Source organism: Chlorocebus sabaeus, chromosome 6, assembly GCF_047675955.1.
Source record: "Chlorocebus sabaeus isolate Y175 chromosome 6, mChlSab1.0.hap1, whole genome shotgun sequence".
In the NCBI taxonomy this organism is placed as follows: domain Eukaryota; kingdom Metazoa; phylum Chordata; class Mammalia; order Primates; family Cercopithecidae; genus Chlorocebus; species Chlorocebus sabaeus.
In genome coordinates this window covers 912868-929663 of record NC_132909.1, presented here as the reverse complement: position 1 = coordinate 929663, position 16796 = coordinate 912868, and the positions used below count along the sequence as shown (strand labels likewise).

Here is a 16796-nt window from a genome sequence, read left to right as displayed (position 1 = left end):
AAATTAGCTGGGTGTGGTATCATAAGCCTGTAATCCCAGCTACTTCCAGCTACTCAGGAGGCTGAGGTGGGAGGATCTCTTGAGTCCAGGAGGCAAAGGTTACAGTGAGCTCAGATCCCACCACTGTACTGCAGTCTGGGTGACAGAGTGAGAACCTGTCTCAAAACAACAACAACAAAAAACAGCTGTTGGTAATTGAATTTATCTTTATTGAACAAATCCTCTTTATTGCATGTTTTAAATTTTATTAATTTGTTTACATTTTATTGACTTGTAATAAAACGATTTTGAAATTACCAGAGAAGGACAGGCACTGTGGCTCACGCCTCTAATCCTACCAGTGTGGGAGGCAGAGGCGGGCGGATCACCTGACATCAAGAGTTCGAGACCAGCCTGACCAACATGGTGAAACCCCGTCTCTACTAAGAACACCAAAAAACAATTAGCCGGGCGTGGTGAAGGCACCTGTAGTCCCAGCTACTCAGGAGGCTGAGGCAGGACAATGGCTTGAACCCGGGAGGTGGAGGTTGCAGTGAGCCGAGATCGTGCCATTGCTCTCCAGCCTGGGCGACAGAGACTCCGTCAAAAAGAAAAAGAAAAGAAAAAAGAAAAGAGAGAAGAGAAGAGAAAAGAGAAAGAAGGAAGGAAGGTTGGTTCCTGGGTAGATGAAAGTGAGGGATCGGGGTCGGGCGCGGCGACGCCGCAGCTGCGGGGCTCGGTGGACCCGGCGGGCAAGAGCCCCAGGGCGCTGCTGGCGGCGGGCGAGGAGCTGGGCGCGGGGCGGCGGCTCCAGGCGCTCTGGCCGCTCCGCGTCTGGGGCCCAGCGCCGCACCCGTCACGGAATCCTCGGTGTTCCGCCCGCGGCACCCAGCGGCGGGGAGGAGTCGGCGCAGTCGTGCGGCCGCGGAGGACGGCGAGACGCGGGGCTGCGGCTCCGGCCGAGGGGCGCCCGGGACAGTGAGAAGCGGCGGCGGGACCCGGTCACCGGCAGGGCGCGCTCGGCGGTGGAGACGGCTACATCCGATCCAGGGCTGGCAGGCGGCCCGGATGGCACGCCGTCTCCTGCCGAGAATTCCAGTTTCCCCCTAAATCGCTCAACAAGCGAGAAGGTTTTGGGATTCGAATTCGGTGGGACAAGCGAAGTCGCCTTTCCTTCGTAAACAGATGGAATCCCTGGTCCACAAACGTGCCCTGTGCCCGTTTCATACAACACGCGATGGCTGGTGCGGATGAGAACACAGCAACTCTGTGCCAGATGGAAAGCTTCAAGGCTCTGTGAATCCAAGGTCAAAAACGCCAAAAAGGAAAGTCCTTTGCCAGGACAAGCGCACGCGTGCTGGTCGTGGAGCGCCCCCTCCTCGTGGAGACCTGCCTGGGATTCATGTCCTTCATTAACAGCGAGGCTAAGCTGGGCTATTCCATGACTTACCAGGGGCAAAATTGGCTTTTAGCCGCATTCTGGGAGCTATCCCCACTAAGAAGGCCAAGTGATGTGGGGTCTGAGAGCCTGGCAATCATGCAAAGCCGCTGCTGGCTGGAAGCATAGGGGTCTTTTACCTTTTGTGATGTATGCACGATTAGAAAAGTAAAGTGGATAGTAATTGGATATTGCACTCTGCTAATGCAAGCTACAGACAAAAGCAAAAGGAATCTAGCTGCCACTGTGCTACTGGGATTCCATTTTCTGTAACTTCAGTTCTGATGTTTTTCCTTGGCTTCCAGCGGTTCTTCCCACCTCAGCCACTCCAGCATGCTAACATCCGGCAGCACACCCCTTACCATTTGTGTAGGCTGCTAAATACAGGGAGGCAGCTGGTATCTCCAGTGTCTGTAGTCACAAAGATGTTTACACTTGGTGTCAAATTTTGTATTTTAAATGTTAATACTTTTTTTTTTTAAGCTCATACAACACAAGTTCACTGACATCAGTCTGCACCTGTCAGCTCCTGGGTGAATCATTGCTCTTTTGTAAATGTGTGTTTAACCTAAAGCCACCCTTTTTCTAAAATTAATCCAAGGCCGGGTGCGGTGGCTCACGTCTGTAATCCCAGCACTTTGGAAGGCTGAGGCGGGTGGATCACGAGGTCAGGATTTCGAGACCGGCCTGATCAAAATGGAGAAACCCCATCTCTACTAAAAATACAAAATAAGCTGGGCGTGATGGCGCACGCCAGTAATCCCAGCTACTCCGGAGGCTGAGGCAGGAGAACTGCTTGAACCCAGGAGGTGGAGGTTGTGGTGAGCCAAGATCGCACCACTGCACTCCAGCCTGGGAAACAAGAGTGAAACCCCGTCTCAACAAATAAATTAATTAATTAAAATTAAATTAATCCAAGTTGTGATGATACTTAAAGTATCTTTGCCAGGCCTAAGTAGGTTTACAGAAAATCATCTTAGGACAACTTATTACTTTGAGAAAGTCACAGGCCGGGCGCGGTGGCTCAAGCCTGTAATCCCAGCACTTTGGGAGGCCGAGACGGGCGAATCACGAGGTCAGGAGATCGAGGCCATCCTAGCTAACCCCGTGAAACCCCGTCTCTACTAAAAAATACAAAAAAAAAAAAAACTAGCCCGTTGAGGTGGCGGGCCCCTGCAGTCCCAGCTACTCGGGAGGCTGAGGCAGGAGAATGGCGTGAACCCGGGAGGCGGAGCTTGCAGTGAGCTGAGATCCGACCACTGCACTCCAGCCTGGGCGACAGAGCGAGACTCCGTCTCGGGGAAAAAATAAATAAATAAGAGAGAAAGTCACTTTAGCAGTTCTTTGCACACAATTTTGACAAGTGTGTGTATTATAAGTTTGTATTATATTCATATTTAAAAGGGAGTTGGGTAGTTTGCCTTTTGAAGAATGCAGTTTTTAAAAAGGAACCATATCAGATCCTCATGAAGCAGCCAATGCCTGCCATGGTTCCTACAGGTCCCGCACAGACTCGGGGCTTTGTCCAAGTCTCCACTAAACATGCTAAGCTTCGATGCGCCCTGGAGAATCTCCACAGGGTGATCCACGCACCTCCCTGAGATCCTGCAGCTTGCTTGTATGACTGGAAGCACTGGATAAGCTTCGCGTGCTGGCTCCCCAGTTCTTTCCTTCTCTTTATGACTGTTGTAGCTTTAAGCTAATGGAGTGGTGTGGTCCAAGTGCAGCCACCTATGGGAGGCGCAGAGCTGCCTGGGAAGCTGGCAGGGGACCCCAGTCTTTGCATTCATAAAGACATTTAGAACCGGATGAATGTTGTTCCTTTTTTGAAGTTGTTATTAAAGTAGATGCAACAACCAAAAATAAATAAATAAATACATAAACAAACAAACTAAATATTTTTTCTCCAAAAAAAAAAAAAAAAAAGAAAAGAAAGTTGCCGGGTGTGGTGGCTTACGCCTGTAATCCCAACACTTTGGGATCTATGGCAGGCGGATCACCTGAGGTCAGGAGTTTGAGAGTATCCTGGCCAACATGGTGAAACCCCGTCTCTACTAAAATACAAAAAGTAGCCGGGCGTGGTGGCACACGCCTTTAATCACAGCTACTTCAGGGGTGGAAGTTGCAGTGAGGCAAGATTGCACCACTGCACTCCAGCCTGGGCAACAGAGCAAGACTTTGTCTCGGAAAAAAAAGAAAGTAACAGTTTTGTTTATTTTCCTGCCAGATTTTTTTTTTTTTTTTTTTTTTTTGTATTCTAATTGAAATCACTGTTTCCTACATACTGAGGCAGATTGGCTTTGTCTTCTTGGAAACAAGGGTTATTTTCCTCACTCACACTGGAGCGGGAATACTCACCAGACACAAGTTGAGATGATGCTGGATGTAAACAGGTCATCTATTTTTACCAAAGGCAGCACTACCTGCCTTCCCAATTGATCAGAAAAACATTTGATAGCTGTCTTTGTAATATCCTTATTTGATTAAATTACTATGTGGCTTTCACATTTATTTTTCTTTTGTGCCTGTTTATTCCATGCCTAAATTGGGGTATCGCCAGGTCATTTCCTCCACCACCTGTGTTCCCCAAGGATAAATCCTCCCGCTCATGCCCTTCACTCCTCCATTGGCCCATTCCCTAGAAAGCTGCTGGTTTTACACAGTGGTTGTGTGCCTTTGCCTCCTTAATGTAGCACTCAGAGTCCCACTCTGGAGCCAGGTATCAAATCCTAGCCCAGCCACTTACAGGCTATGTAGCACTGGCCAAGGTACTGAACTTCTCTGTGCCTCTGTTACTTTGATGTTAAAATGGAGTTATTTAGGATCTACTTTACAGGACTGTTGTAATGGAAATGGGCTAATGTACAGAAAGCACTGAGAACAGAGTCAAATATGCCCTGACTGCTTAAAGGTTAGTTATTATGATCCCTGATGTTATTACCACTCTTACCGATATCATCATGCCCCAGGTCTAACTGCTCTCAGAGTTACACACCAGCATGTCCAACAGCTGGCTGTATATCTGAACTCAAAAGTCCAATAACCTCCTCCAAACAGAAATTGCCAGCTTTTCCCGAAACTTTTTTCTTACTCCTTACAGAGCTCAAGGAACTCCCTGAGACTGTAGAAGGAGACATCCCACCACAATCTTTTTTTTTTTTTGAGACGGAGTCTCGCTCTGTCGCCCAGGCTGGAGTGCAGTGACGCAATCTCGGCTCACTGCAAGCTCCGCCTAATTTTTTGTATTTTTAGTAGAGACGGAGTTTCATCGTGTTAGCCAGGATGGTCTCGATCTCCTGACCTGTGATCCGCCCGCCTCGGCCTCCCAACGTGCTGGGATTATAGGCGTGAGCCACCGCGTCCGGTCCACATCCCACCACCAATTAACAACTGACCTCCAGTGGTACTCACATTCTCTACATTTTTCGTTTTTGTTTTGTTCTGTTTTGTTTTGAGATGGAGTTTCACTCTGTCGCCCAGGCTGGAGAGCAGTGGTGTGATCTTGGCTCACTGCAACCTCTGCCTCCCAGGTTTAAGCAATTCTCCTGCCTCAGTCTCCCAAGTACCTGGGATTACAGGCACCTGCCACCAGGCCTGGCTAATTTTTGTACTTTTTTAGTAGAGACGAGGTTTCACCATGTTGGCCAGGCTGGTCTCGAACTCCTGACTTCAGGTGATCCACCCACCTCGGCCTCCCAAAGTGCTGGGATTGCAGGCATGAGCCTCTGCGCCTGGCCCATTTCTCATTGTTGTAGCAGAGAAGTACCCCTGTTCCCATCAAGAGTCAATTTTCCACTGGCGCTTTATGTCCTGTCACAGTTGGTTTAATGACACAGTTGGTGACAGGACCTAAACCACCAGTGGAAAGTTGGCTCTTGATGGGAGCAGGGATACTTCTCTATATGGAGTAAATGTGGATGAAACTCCTTAGAGTCTATCAAACATCATACGCTTTCTCAATATAAAATATGTACCAATTTCTCCCTTTCCACTGATATAATCCTAGTCTCAGCCCCTGTCATCTTTTTGATGAATTAGGAATGCCTTCTCTGGGGTCCTGGGCCCCCTCTGTTCCACCAGCCTGGAATTGGCACAGAAGGAGACAGAGCACTAGCCTTGCCCTCTGCCACCCTTGTAATTCATAAATCTCTGAACACTGAAAAGTTTGAGCAAAAGTTTGTCATGTTTGTATGAGTAATTTATAATAAAACTTGACCAGAATTTGTGAGACTAACGTTTGTTATATATAACGTTTGTTATTATATTTTCATTTAATGAGGACATTGTCACATTTAACAGCAGATTTTGTGTTTTTGTTTTTGTTCGTTTGTTTGTTTGTTTTTGAGACAGAGTCTGCCTCTGTCGCCCAGGCTGCAGTGCAGTGGCACAATCTCAGCTCACTGCAACCTCCTCCCAGGTTCAAGCAATTCTTCTGCTCAGCTTCCTGAATAGCTGGGACTACAGGCACGCGCCACTATGCCTGGCTAATTTTTGTATTTTTAGTAGAGATGGGGTTTCACCACATTGGCCAGGCTGACCTCGAACTCCTGACCTCGTGATCCGCCCACCTCGGCCTCCGAAAGTGCTAGGATTACAGGCGTGTTTTTTGTTTGTTTGTTTTTGAGACTGGGTCTCCTTCCGTTTCCCAGGCCAGAGTTCAGTGGGGCGGTCATAATCCACTGTAGCCACGAACTCCTTGGCTCAAACAAGCTATAGGGACATGCCACCATACCTGGCTAACATTTTTAACATTATTTTTGGTAGAGACAGGGTCTTGCTTTGTTGCTCAGGCTAGGGCTTCAGAGTCTTGCTCTGTCTCCCAGGTTGGAATGCAGTGGTGCAATCTTGGCTCACTGTAACCTCCACCTCCCAGGTTCAAGCGATTCTCCTGCCTCAGCCTCCCGAGTAGCTGGGATTACAGATGCCCACCACCATGCCCGGCTAATTTTTGTATTTTTAGTAGAGAAAGGGTTTCACCATGTTGGCCAGGCTGGTCTCGAACTCCTGATCTCAGGTGATCTGCCTGCCTCGGCCTCCCAAAGTGCTGAGATTACAGGTGTGAGCTGCTGCACCTAGCCTGCAGAAATACTAATGTGTTTGTTTATGACCTATTGACCTAGGACCAGTGATGGTATTTAACACTATATTAGAGACACGGAGCTGTGGCTGGATGAAGATTCCATCAGTAATTCAATCAACAGACAAGTGTTATCCAATCATGTCTTTAAATCACTGATTCTAGATCCTATAAAAGGGAGCAGCCTTAGGAGGCACATCAGATAAACCCAGTGTGGAAAGCCGGTCACACAACAGCTCAGTGTTCAGCCCGGGATTACCCAGCCAACCAAGAAGGAGGTAAGCTTCCATAATGGGAGGAAAATTCCCAGTTTTGTGTCTCTGAGTGTGTATGCATGTGTATGTAGGCATAGCTGTTTCAGGAAAATTCCTAAGTACAGAGATATGGTGGTCTCCCAGGTGTAGGGAATGATCTTTTGTTAAAACAGCTCTGACCCAAAAGGGCTTAATGTCGTGTACTTTGTATAAAGGACTGGTGTGACTGAAGATTTCTCTTAGAAAAGTCTATCGTATCGCTTTATGTTCTAGTAATTTTTTTTTTTTCCGAGACAAGGTCTCTGTCACCCAGGCTAAAGTTTAGTAGCCCCAGTCACAGCTCACTGCAGCCTCAGCCTCCCCAGCCTCCAGTGATCCTTCCACATTAGCTTCCTGAGTAGCTGGGACTACAGGCGCACACCACCACACCAGGCTAATTTTTCTATTTTTTGAGGAGACAAGATTTTGCCATGTTGCCCAGGGTGGTCTCAAGCTCCTGGCCTCCAGTGATTTGCCCACTTTCAGCCTCCAAAAGTGCTGGGATTACAGACGTGAGCCACTGCGCCCAGCTTAGTAATTCCTTTGTATTGCATTATAGGAGATATTTAGCTGAGGGTCACTAGAGATCATAAACCCCAGGACACAGACCCAGACCTGATGGGAAGCACGCCTGCATCACACAGTTTGTAAATGCCAGACTCCAGATTAGAACTCCGGTAGCCTTGTTTTGAATTCCCAGGCTCTGGGAAATAAACCATAATACTTTGCGGCCTTGTCTATGTGGGACGTAGTGCATGTCTCCAAGTGTGAACATGTGGTCTGTGTGTCATAGGGGAAAAACGGTGGGTAATCCAAAAAGAGAACTTGGAGGGAAGTGAAATGAAGGAGAAGCCATGGGTTCCACAGGAAAAAACAAAAAACAAAAACAAAGGGAGAGAGACCAATGTCCCTACATGTGGAGAACCAGCCACAACACCTAAGATGGAGCTTGAGAAGTGTAGAGCTGGCCCAGGAAAGCCTCATAGGACAAAGACTCAGTGCTTTTCCCTGAGGGCAAAGGGGAGCCATCCAGAGAGTAGAGTGGGGTATGATGTGAGCAGATTAGCATTTTATAAACGTTGACTGGAAGCATTATGACAAAGGGATTAGGGAAAGGCAAGAAAGTGTTCCATTTTCTCCCAAGAGGTTTTACCAGGATCACCTCTGCCTCATTAACTGATGCCATCAGGGTGGCAGATCTGGTCTAATCAGACCAGATGAGATTAACACAAGCAGGAAATAACATTAACTAACAGAAATCAGTTAGGTTTTTGTGTGCCCACGTATTACTCCCACCATTTTCTGATTTTATGGCATGAAGTTTGCTTTTTTCAAAATTGCACAAATCTTTGAAATGTTAACCATGTATAAAATTGGAGGGAAAAAACCCACAAAAATAGCTGTGATACATTAACAGAAAAGGGATTAAATTCTTTATCCATTCAGGATTCCAAAGGGTGTGTCTATAGTTGTACAGGCAGGTAATTTGATTTGGGATTAGAAATCAATTTCAAGCAATGCAAACTCAGTTTTACTTCTGAATCCTAAGCATCAGTGGGAAAGGATGGGGAGTAAAAACAGATAAACATAAAATTATAGCTTTGGTTAAAGCAGTGAAGTTCTAAGGAATGGTAACTGTTAACAGGAAAAAAATTCAAACAGTAAAGGTACTAAGAATGTTTTCCAAGGAATGTATCCTTTCACAACACAGTGGGTGTAGCTGGTAGTGGCCTTGCAGATGTCTGTGCCTAATAAGTTTTCAACCAGAGAAAGGTGTCATTTGTATGGATTCTGGCTTGTCTTTTCTATTTTATTCTCTTCTTTCTCTTTTTCTTGTTTTCTCTAGCTTTACTGAGGTATAATTGACAAAGACTGCATCTATTTAAGGTGTACAACGTGACATCTCTCTCTGTATATATGTATACATTGCAAAATGATTACCACAATCAAGTTAGTTAGCATATTTATCACCACACATAGTAATCTTTTTTCTTTTTCTTTTTCTTTTTTGAGACAGAGTCTTGCTCTGTCACCTAAGCTAGAGTATAGTGGTGTGATCTTGGCTCACTACAACCCCCACCTCTCGGGTTCAAGCAATTCTTGTGCCTCAGCCTCCCAAGTAGCTGGGATTACAGGTGCATGACACCACACCCAACTAATTTTTGCATTTTTAGTAGAGGTGGGGATCCACCATGTTACCAGGCTGGTCTTGAACTGCTGACCTCAAGCGATATGCCCACCTTGGCCTCCCAAAGCACTGGGATTACAGGCGTGAGCCAATTATCTTATTTACATCATGAGAACACTGAAAATCTAGCAAATTGCAAGCATACAATATATATTAGCTATAGCCACCATGCTGTACATCAGATCTCCAGAGAATATTCATTTTTTTCCTAGCCTGAGAATGACGTGGTGACATTTATTTATTTTATTTATTTATTTATTTATTTTGAGATGGACCTTCACTCTGTCGCCCAGGCTGGAGTGCAGTGGCACAATCTCGGCTCACTGCAACCTCCATCTCCCGGGTTCAAGCGATTCTCCTGCCTCAGCCTACCGAGTAGCTAGAATTACACGTGTGCACCACCATGCCTGGCTAATTTTTTATTTTTAGTAGAGACGGGGTTTCACCATGTCTCATCTCAAGTGATCTGCCTGTCTCGGCCTCCCAAAGTGCTGGGATTACAGGCACGAGTCACCGTGCCCAGCCACATATTCATTTTATAAAAGAAAGTTTGCCATAGGCATAGTAGCTCATGCCTGTAATCCCAGTACTTTGAAAGGCTAGAGTGAGGAGCAGTCACTTGAGTCCAGGAGTTCAAGACAGCCTGGACAAAACAGCGAGACCAAGCCTCGAAAAGAAAAATTTTTTTTAAATTAGCCGAGTGTGGTGGTGCATGCCTGTAGTCCCAGCTACTCAAGAGGCTAAGGCAGGCCGGGCGCGGTGGCTCAAGCCTGTAATCCCAGCACTTTGGGAGGCCGAGACGGGCGGATCACGAGGTCAGGAGATCGAGACCATCCTGGCTAACACGGTGAAACCCCGTCTCTACTAAAAAATACAAAAAATTAGCCGGGCGAGGTGGCGGGCGCCTGTAGTCCCAGCTACTCGGGAGGCTGAGGCAGGAGAATGGCGTGAACCTGGGAGGCGGAGCTTGCAGTGAGCTGAGATCCGGCCACTGCACTCCAGCCTGGGCCACAGAGCGAAACTCCGCCTCAAAAAAAAAAAAAAAAAAAAAAAAAGAGGCTAAGGCAGGAGGATCACTTGAACCCAGGAGGTTGAGGCTGCAGTAAGCTGTGATGGCACCACTGCACTCTAGCCTGGCTGACAGAGGGAGACCCTGTCTCAAAATAAAGAAATAAAGTTTGCACCATTTGCTCAACATCTTCCCATATGCGCCACCACGCTCCCGGCAACCACCCTTCTACTCTCAGTTTCTAATACTTTATTTTCTGATGATGATGATTGTGATAACGACGATGATTACTATTTCTGTTATTGAGACGGAGTTTCTCTGTGTTATCCAGGCTGAAGTGCAGTGGCCCGATCTCAACTCACTGCAACCTCTGCTTCCCAAGTGCAAGCCATTCTCCTGGCTCAGCCTCTCGAGTAGCTGGAATTACAGGCATGCACCACCACGTCCGGCTAATTTTTATATTTTTAGTAGAGACAGGGTTTCACCATGTTGACCCAGTCTGGTCTTGAACTCCTGGTTTCAAGTGATCCACCCACTTCAGCCACCCAAAGTGTTGGGATTACAGGCGTCACAGTGAAAAGAGGTTTTTGGTTTTAATTTCAACTGCTTGTGATAGCATAATAATATAATATTCAGTTCATTTTGGTATATTGGCATTGTAATAGACATCTTACTAAATTCACGTAGGCTACTAGTTGTTGAATATTTTATTTTATTTTAGATTCAGGGAGTACATGCGCATGTTTGTTACAAAGGTATTCTGCATATTAGTGGAAATCGGGCTTCTAGTGTACCCATTACTCAAATAGTTAACATTGTACCCAGTGGGTAATTTTTCAATACCCATTTCTCTCCCACCTCCCCCAGTGGAGTCCCCAGCATCTGTTATTTCCATCCTTATGTCCATGTGTACCCACTGTTTAGCTAGCACTTATAAGTGAGAACATGTGGTATTTGGTTTTCTGTTTCTGAGTTAGTTCACTTAGGATAATGGCCTCCAGCTCCATCTATGTTGCTGCAATGGACTAATTTCATTCTTTTTTATGGCTGCATAATATTCCATGGTATGTATTTCACATATTCTTTATCCAGTCAACCACTGGTAGCCTCTTAGGTTGGTTCCATGACTTTGCTCTTGTGACTAGTGCTGCAATCAAAATATTAGTGCAGGTGTCTTTTTTACATAACCATTTCTTTTCTTTTGAGTAGATACCGAGCTGGATCAAATGCTAGTTCTATTTTTAGTTCTCTGAGAAATCTCCATCTGTTTTCCATAGAGGTTAACTGATTTACATCCCCACCAAATTTATTGAATACGTTTTGTAAACAAAATCAAGACTCTATAAATAGGTTTGAAATATTTTCTTTCCTTATTTCACTGGTTAGGGAGCAATCCAATGTTTCATAGAGATGATAGCTGAAGCAGAAAACTTTTAACAATAAATTTTGTTGTAATTATTTTGTAAAATATTTTTCACATCAAGTTTTTGTTGTTGTTGTTTTGTTTTTTTGAGAGAGTCTCACTCTGTTTCCCAGGCAGGAACTCAGTGGCATGATCCTGGCTCATTGCCACCTCCACTTCCCAGGTTCAAGCGATTCTCATGCCTCCGCCACTGAAGTAGCTAGTATCTGGGTCTACAGGTACGTGCCACCACACCCGGCTAAGTTCTGTGTGTGTGTGTGTGTGTGTGTGTGTGTGTGTATTAGACAAAGTCTTGCTCTGTCGCCCAGACTGGAGTGCAGTGGCACGATCTCAACTCACTGCAATCTCCACCTCCCAGGCTCCAGCAATTCTCCCATCTCAGCCTCCTGAGTAGCTGGGACTACAGGCACACACCACCATGCTTGGCTGATTTTTGTATTTTTAGCAGAGATGGGGTTTCACCATATTGGTCAGGTTGGTCTTGAAATCCTGACCTCGAGGCCTGACCTCGAGGCCGGGCGTGGTGGCTGAAGCCTGTAATCCCAGCACTTTGGGAGGCCAAGACGGGCAGATCCTGAGGTCAGGAGATCAAGACTATCCTGGCTAACATGGTGAAACCCCGACTCTATTAAAAAATACAAAAAAAAAAAAAACTAGCCAGGCGAGGTGGTGGGTGTCTATAGTCCCAGCTATTCGGGAGGCTGAGGCAGGAGAATGGCATGAACCCAGGTGGTGGAGCTTGCAGTGAGCTGAGATCCGGCCACTGCACTCCAGCCTGGGTGACAGAGCGAGACTCCGTCTCAAAAAAAAAAAAAAAAAAAAAGAAATGCTGACCTCAGGTGATCCACCTGCCTCAGTCTCCCAAAGTGTTGAGATTACAGGCGTGAGCCACCATGCCCAGCAAGTTTTGTATTTTTAGTAGAGATGGTGCCTCACCATGTTGGCCAGGCTAGTCTCGAACTGCTGACCTCAAGTGATCCACCCTCTTTGGCCTCCCACAGTTCTGGGATTACAGGAGTAAGCCACTGTGCCCAGCCAAGGATATTTCCTAATACTTCTAGTTTATTATGTGCCTTTTTCAGTAATAAACACTGGCATTTAAACATTTTAAATGCATTCATTGAGATGATTTTATTACATTCTTGTAGCCATATCCTGTTAACGAAGTAAATTGCATTGATTTTTGAATTTTAACCCAAACTTCCTGCATTTTAGAAATGAATACCACTTGTGATGTATATGTGAGTAGATTTGATTTTCAAATATTTTGTTTTGGATTATTTTAATGTATTTGTAAAATTTTGATATCAGGAAGTGCTGACCTCAGTAACTAAAGTGGGTAGTGCTTCCTCTTATATGCTCCTGGAGAGTTTATGTTAAGTTATAATTATTTCTTTGAATTCATCCATAAAACCATCTAGGCCTAATTTTTTGGTTGATTTGTCTTTAATTATGCCAGTGGTGCAATTAATTACTTATCTCTTTTCTATTTCTAGCTTGCAGTTTTAAAGAATCCACCAACTGCTGAAAGAAATCCCTAGAGACTCAAGGGACTGAATCATCAAAGTTAAGTCTCTCAGATTTATTGCTAAGAATGGCTTTAGATCTAAGAACCGTATTTCAGTGTGAACCATCCAAGAATAATCTTGGATCAGAAAATTCAGAGTTTCGACGAAGTCAAGGACCTGCTGTTCAGACAGAAGAAGGGATTTCTGAGTTCTCAAGAACGATGCTGAATTCATTTCAAGACAGCAATAATTCATATGCAAGGCAGGAATTGCAAAGACTTTATAGGATCTTTCACTCATGGCTGCAACCAGAAAAGCACAGCAAGGATGAAATTATTTCTCTATTAGTCCTGGAGCAGTTTATGATTGGTGGCCACTGCAATGACAAAGCCAGTGTGAAAGAGAAATGGAAATCAAGTGGCAAAAACCTGGAGAGATTCATGGAAGACCTGACTGATGACATCATAAATCCACCTGCCTTAGTGAGTACAGCATTCTGACTTCTGGGATGAGGGACAGAGGAAAGTAAGAAATAAATCACGGTCAGTTAGAGTTGTCTGGAAGTTAGAGAAGCTATCGGAGGTCCAGTTATTAGTCAGCTCACACTCTCCCACCATTCTCACAAAGAATAATCTTCAATGTCCTAAGTGCTCAAGAAAAAAAGCAAAAAGGTATATATCTTTTTACTCTGTAGGACATATAGGAGCCAAACATATTGATGTTTGAATAAGTTAATTTTAGTCTGTATAATGGCAGAGAAATTGACTTTTTTTTTTTTTTTTTTTTTCTGTTGCCCAGGCTGGAGTGCAGTGGCATGATCTCGGCTCACTGCAACCTTTGCCTCCCAGGCACAAGCCATTCTCATGCCTCAGCTTCCAGAGTAGCTGGGATTACAGGCGTGCTCCACCAAGCCCGGCTAATTTTTATATTTTTTATAGAGACAGGGTTTCACCATGTTGGCTGGGCTGGTCTCAAACTCCTGGCCTCAAGTGATCCGCCTGCCTCAGCCTCCCAAAGTGCTAGGATTGCAGGTGTGAGACCGGCCTGAAATTGACATTTAAATGAAGACCTCAAGGTTGAGGAAGAAATGTCTTGACAAGAGCTGGTTCTTCTGTCAGGGAACCCTAATCAATAAAGACATTCTAAAGAACTATTACAATAGATCCTTATTCTCAGAGCCCATATTTGCAAAATTGCTAAAATTTATTTGTAAGCTTAAAATAAATACCTGAGGCACCTTCTCCATCATTTTCAGATATGTGCAGAGTGGTAAAATATTTGAGTCACCTTAGGAGCATGTTTCCAGGTGAGGTTGAACAAGGTCACAACCTCGCTTCCTATTTTGGTTCCTACAGTGTAAATAAGTGTCCTTTTCACAGTCTATTTAGTGGCACATTTTCACACTTTTATGCTTTTTATTGATAACTTTGTTGTTTAAAGTGACACTGAAGTAAAATGCTGAAACACTGTCTAGTCTTCCTAAGTGCAAGGAAATTGCAATGCATTACGGAGATAATACGTGTGTTGGATCCTCTGAGTTCAGACTTAATCAATAAATATATATTAAATGAGGTGTCTTTGAACATATACACACATAAAATAAACTCATGTATTGATCAATTGACAAAAATAATGTGGCCAGAAGCTCACAGGAACTAACCCTGAATTCTTCCTAGGGGAAATGATTCAGTACTTGTAAATTCAATGTCCATGTGACTTTATTAAACATAAGAGCTTGTAGTAACAAGAATAACACCATCAGAGATGGTGGACAAAATATGTGGTAGCCAATACTTGAGGGAGTTTGTGAGAGCCTGTTAAGGGCCACTTTTCCAAAAAGTCTTCTGCTACACAACAGATTCAGATACTACAGTGATCTGGCTTTCTTTACAGGTCCATGTCCAAATGCAGGGACAGGAAGCTCTCTTTTCTGACAATATGCCCTTAAAAGATGTCATTGTTCATCTCACAAAACAAGTGTCTGCCAAAACCCCAAGAGAAGCAAACATGGGGACACCCTTCCAGACTTCCCAAGACACTTCCTCAGAAACAGGACAAGGTAAGTCAGGTAAATCTGCACAACTGAGGGGTGTTCTATGTGGACCCCTTCTTGAGTACAACTTCAGTGAGTGTCTATTTTCACAGGACATGAAGATGAACAAGATGGCTGCAACAGTTCTTTGAAAACTACTCAAGTAAATGAAAGTAATACTAATCAAGACAATCAAATAGTTTCTCTAATCATCATCCAGGAAGAGAATGGCCCTAGGCCTAAAGAGGGAGGTGTTTCTTCTGACAACCCATACAACTCAAGAAGAACAGAGCTAGTCACTGCTAGATCCCAGGAAGGCTCCATAAACGGAATTATTTTTCAAGGTGTCCCTGTGGAGATGGGAGCAGGGTCTATCTCTCAGCCAGAGCAGTTATCCCCTGAGTCTGCCCCTACCCACCAGAGCAATGAGGGGAACCCCACACGTGAGGTACATCAGAAAGGATCCCATGGAGTCCGAAAATCATACAAATGTGAAGAATGCCCCAAGGTCTTTAAGTATCTCTGTCACTTATTAGCTCACCAGAGAAGACACAGGAATGAGAGGCCATTTGTTTGTCCCGAGTGTCAGAAAGGCTTCTTCCAGATATCAGACCTACATGTGCATCAGATAATTCACACAGGAGAGAAGCCTTTTACATGCAGCGTGTGTGAAAAGTCCTTCAGCCACAAAACCAACCTGCGGTCTCATGAGAGAATCCACACAGGAGAAAAGCCTTATACATGTCCGTATTGTAAGAGAAGCTACCGCCAGTCATCCACATACCACCGCCATATGAGGACTCATGAGAAAACTACTCCGCCAACTGTTCCCTCCACACCAGAAGCTTCCTAAGCTGCTGGTCTGATAATGTATATAAATATGTATGCAAGTATGTATATTTCCATAGTATATAGTATTTATCTATTTAGGATATAATTTCCTGATTATGCTTTCAATTTATTGTCTTGCTTCATTAAAATGTAAGGCTAAGGAGAGCATGGAATTTGTTAGTTTTGTTCACTAAAGTATTCCAAGCGGTTGGGAAAGTGGAATGTTTCCAAGAACCAATAAATTTCTGTTGAATAAATGAATGAATCCATAATGTTGATTACCTTTCTTAAAAAAAAGAGATGGGGCTGGCCACGGTGGCTCATGCCTGTATCCAAGCACTTTGGGAGGCCAAGACCGGCAGATCACCTGAGGTCAGGAGTTCGAGACCAGCCTGGCCAACATGGTGAAACCCTGTCTCTACTAAAAATACAAAAATCAGCAGGGCGTGATGGTGCATGAGGCACTTGTAATCCCAGCTACTTGGGAGGCTGAGGCAGGAGAATCGTTTGAACCTGGGAGACGGAGGTTACAGTGAGCTGAGATCGCACCATTGCACTCCAGCCTAGGCGAGAAGATCAAAACTCTGTCTCAAAAAATAAAAATACAAATAAAGAGTTGGGGTCTTGCGCTTTCTTTTCTTTTTTGGACAGAGTTTCACTCTTGTTGCCCAAGCTGGAGTGCAATGGCACGATCTTGGCTCACCGCAACCTCCACCTCCCAGGTTCTAGCAATTCTCCTGCCTCAGCCTCCTGAGTAGCTGGGATTACAGGCATATGCCACCACACCTGGCTAATTTTGCATTTTTGGTAGAGACAGGGTTTCTCCATGTTGGTCAGGCTGGTCTCGAATTCTCGACCTTAGGTGATCCACCCGCCTCAGCCTCCCAAAGTGCTGGGATTACAGGCGTGGGCCACTGTGTCCGGCCAAGGTCTTGTTCTTTCACCTAGGCCAGAGTGCAGTGGCACCATCATAGGTCACTGCAGCTGCAAACTCCTGGGCTCACAAGATCCTCCCACC

General features: G+C 45.0%; 1 protein-coding gene across 1 annotated transcript; it reads left to right on the top strand.

Annotated features, from left to right (window-relative positions):
• The first annotated feature begins 10695 nt into the window (after positions 1-10695).
• Positions 10696-16697, top strand: ZSCAN4 (zinc finger and SCAN domain containing 4). The gene is made up of 4 exons (XM_007998345.3): positions 10696-11625; positions 12904-13397; positions 14809-14974; positions 15061-16697. The coding sequence occupies exons 2-4, from the start codon at positions 13002-13004 to the stop codon at positions 15798-15800; spliced, it is 1302 nt and encodes a 433-aa protein (XP_007996536.3). The 5' UTR covers positions 10696-11625; positions 12904-13001; the 3' UTR covers positions 15801-16697.
• The last annotated feature ends 99 nt before the right edge of the window (positions 16698-16796 follow it).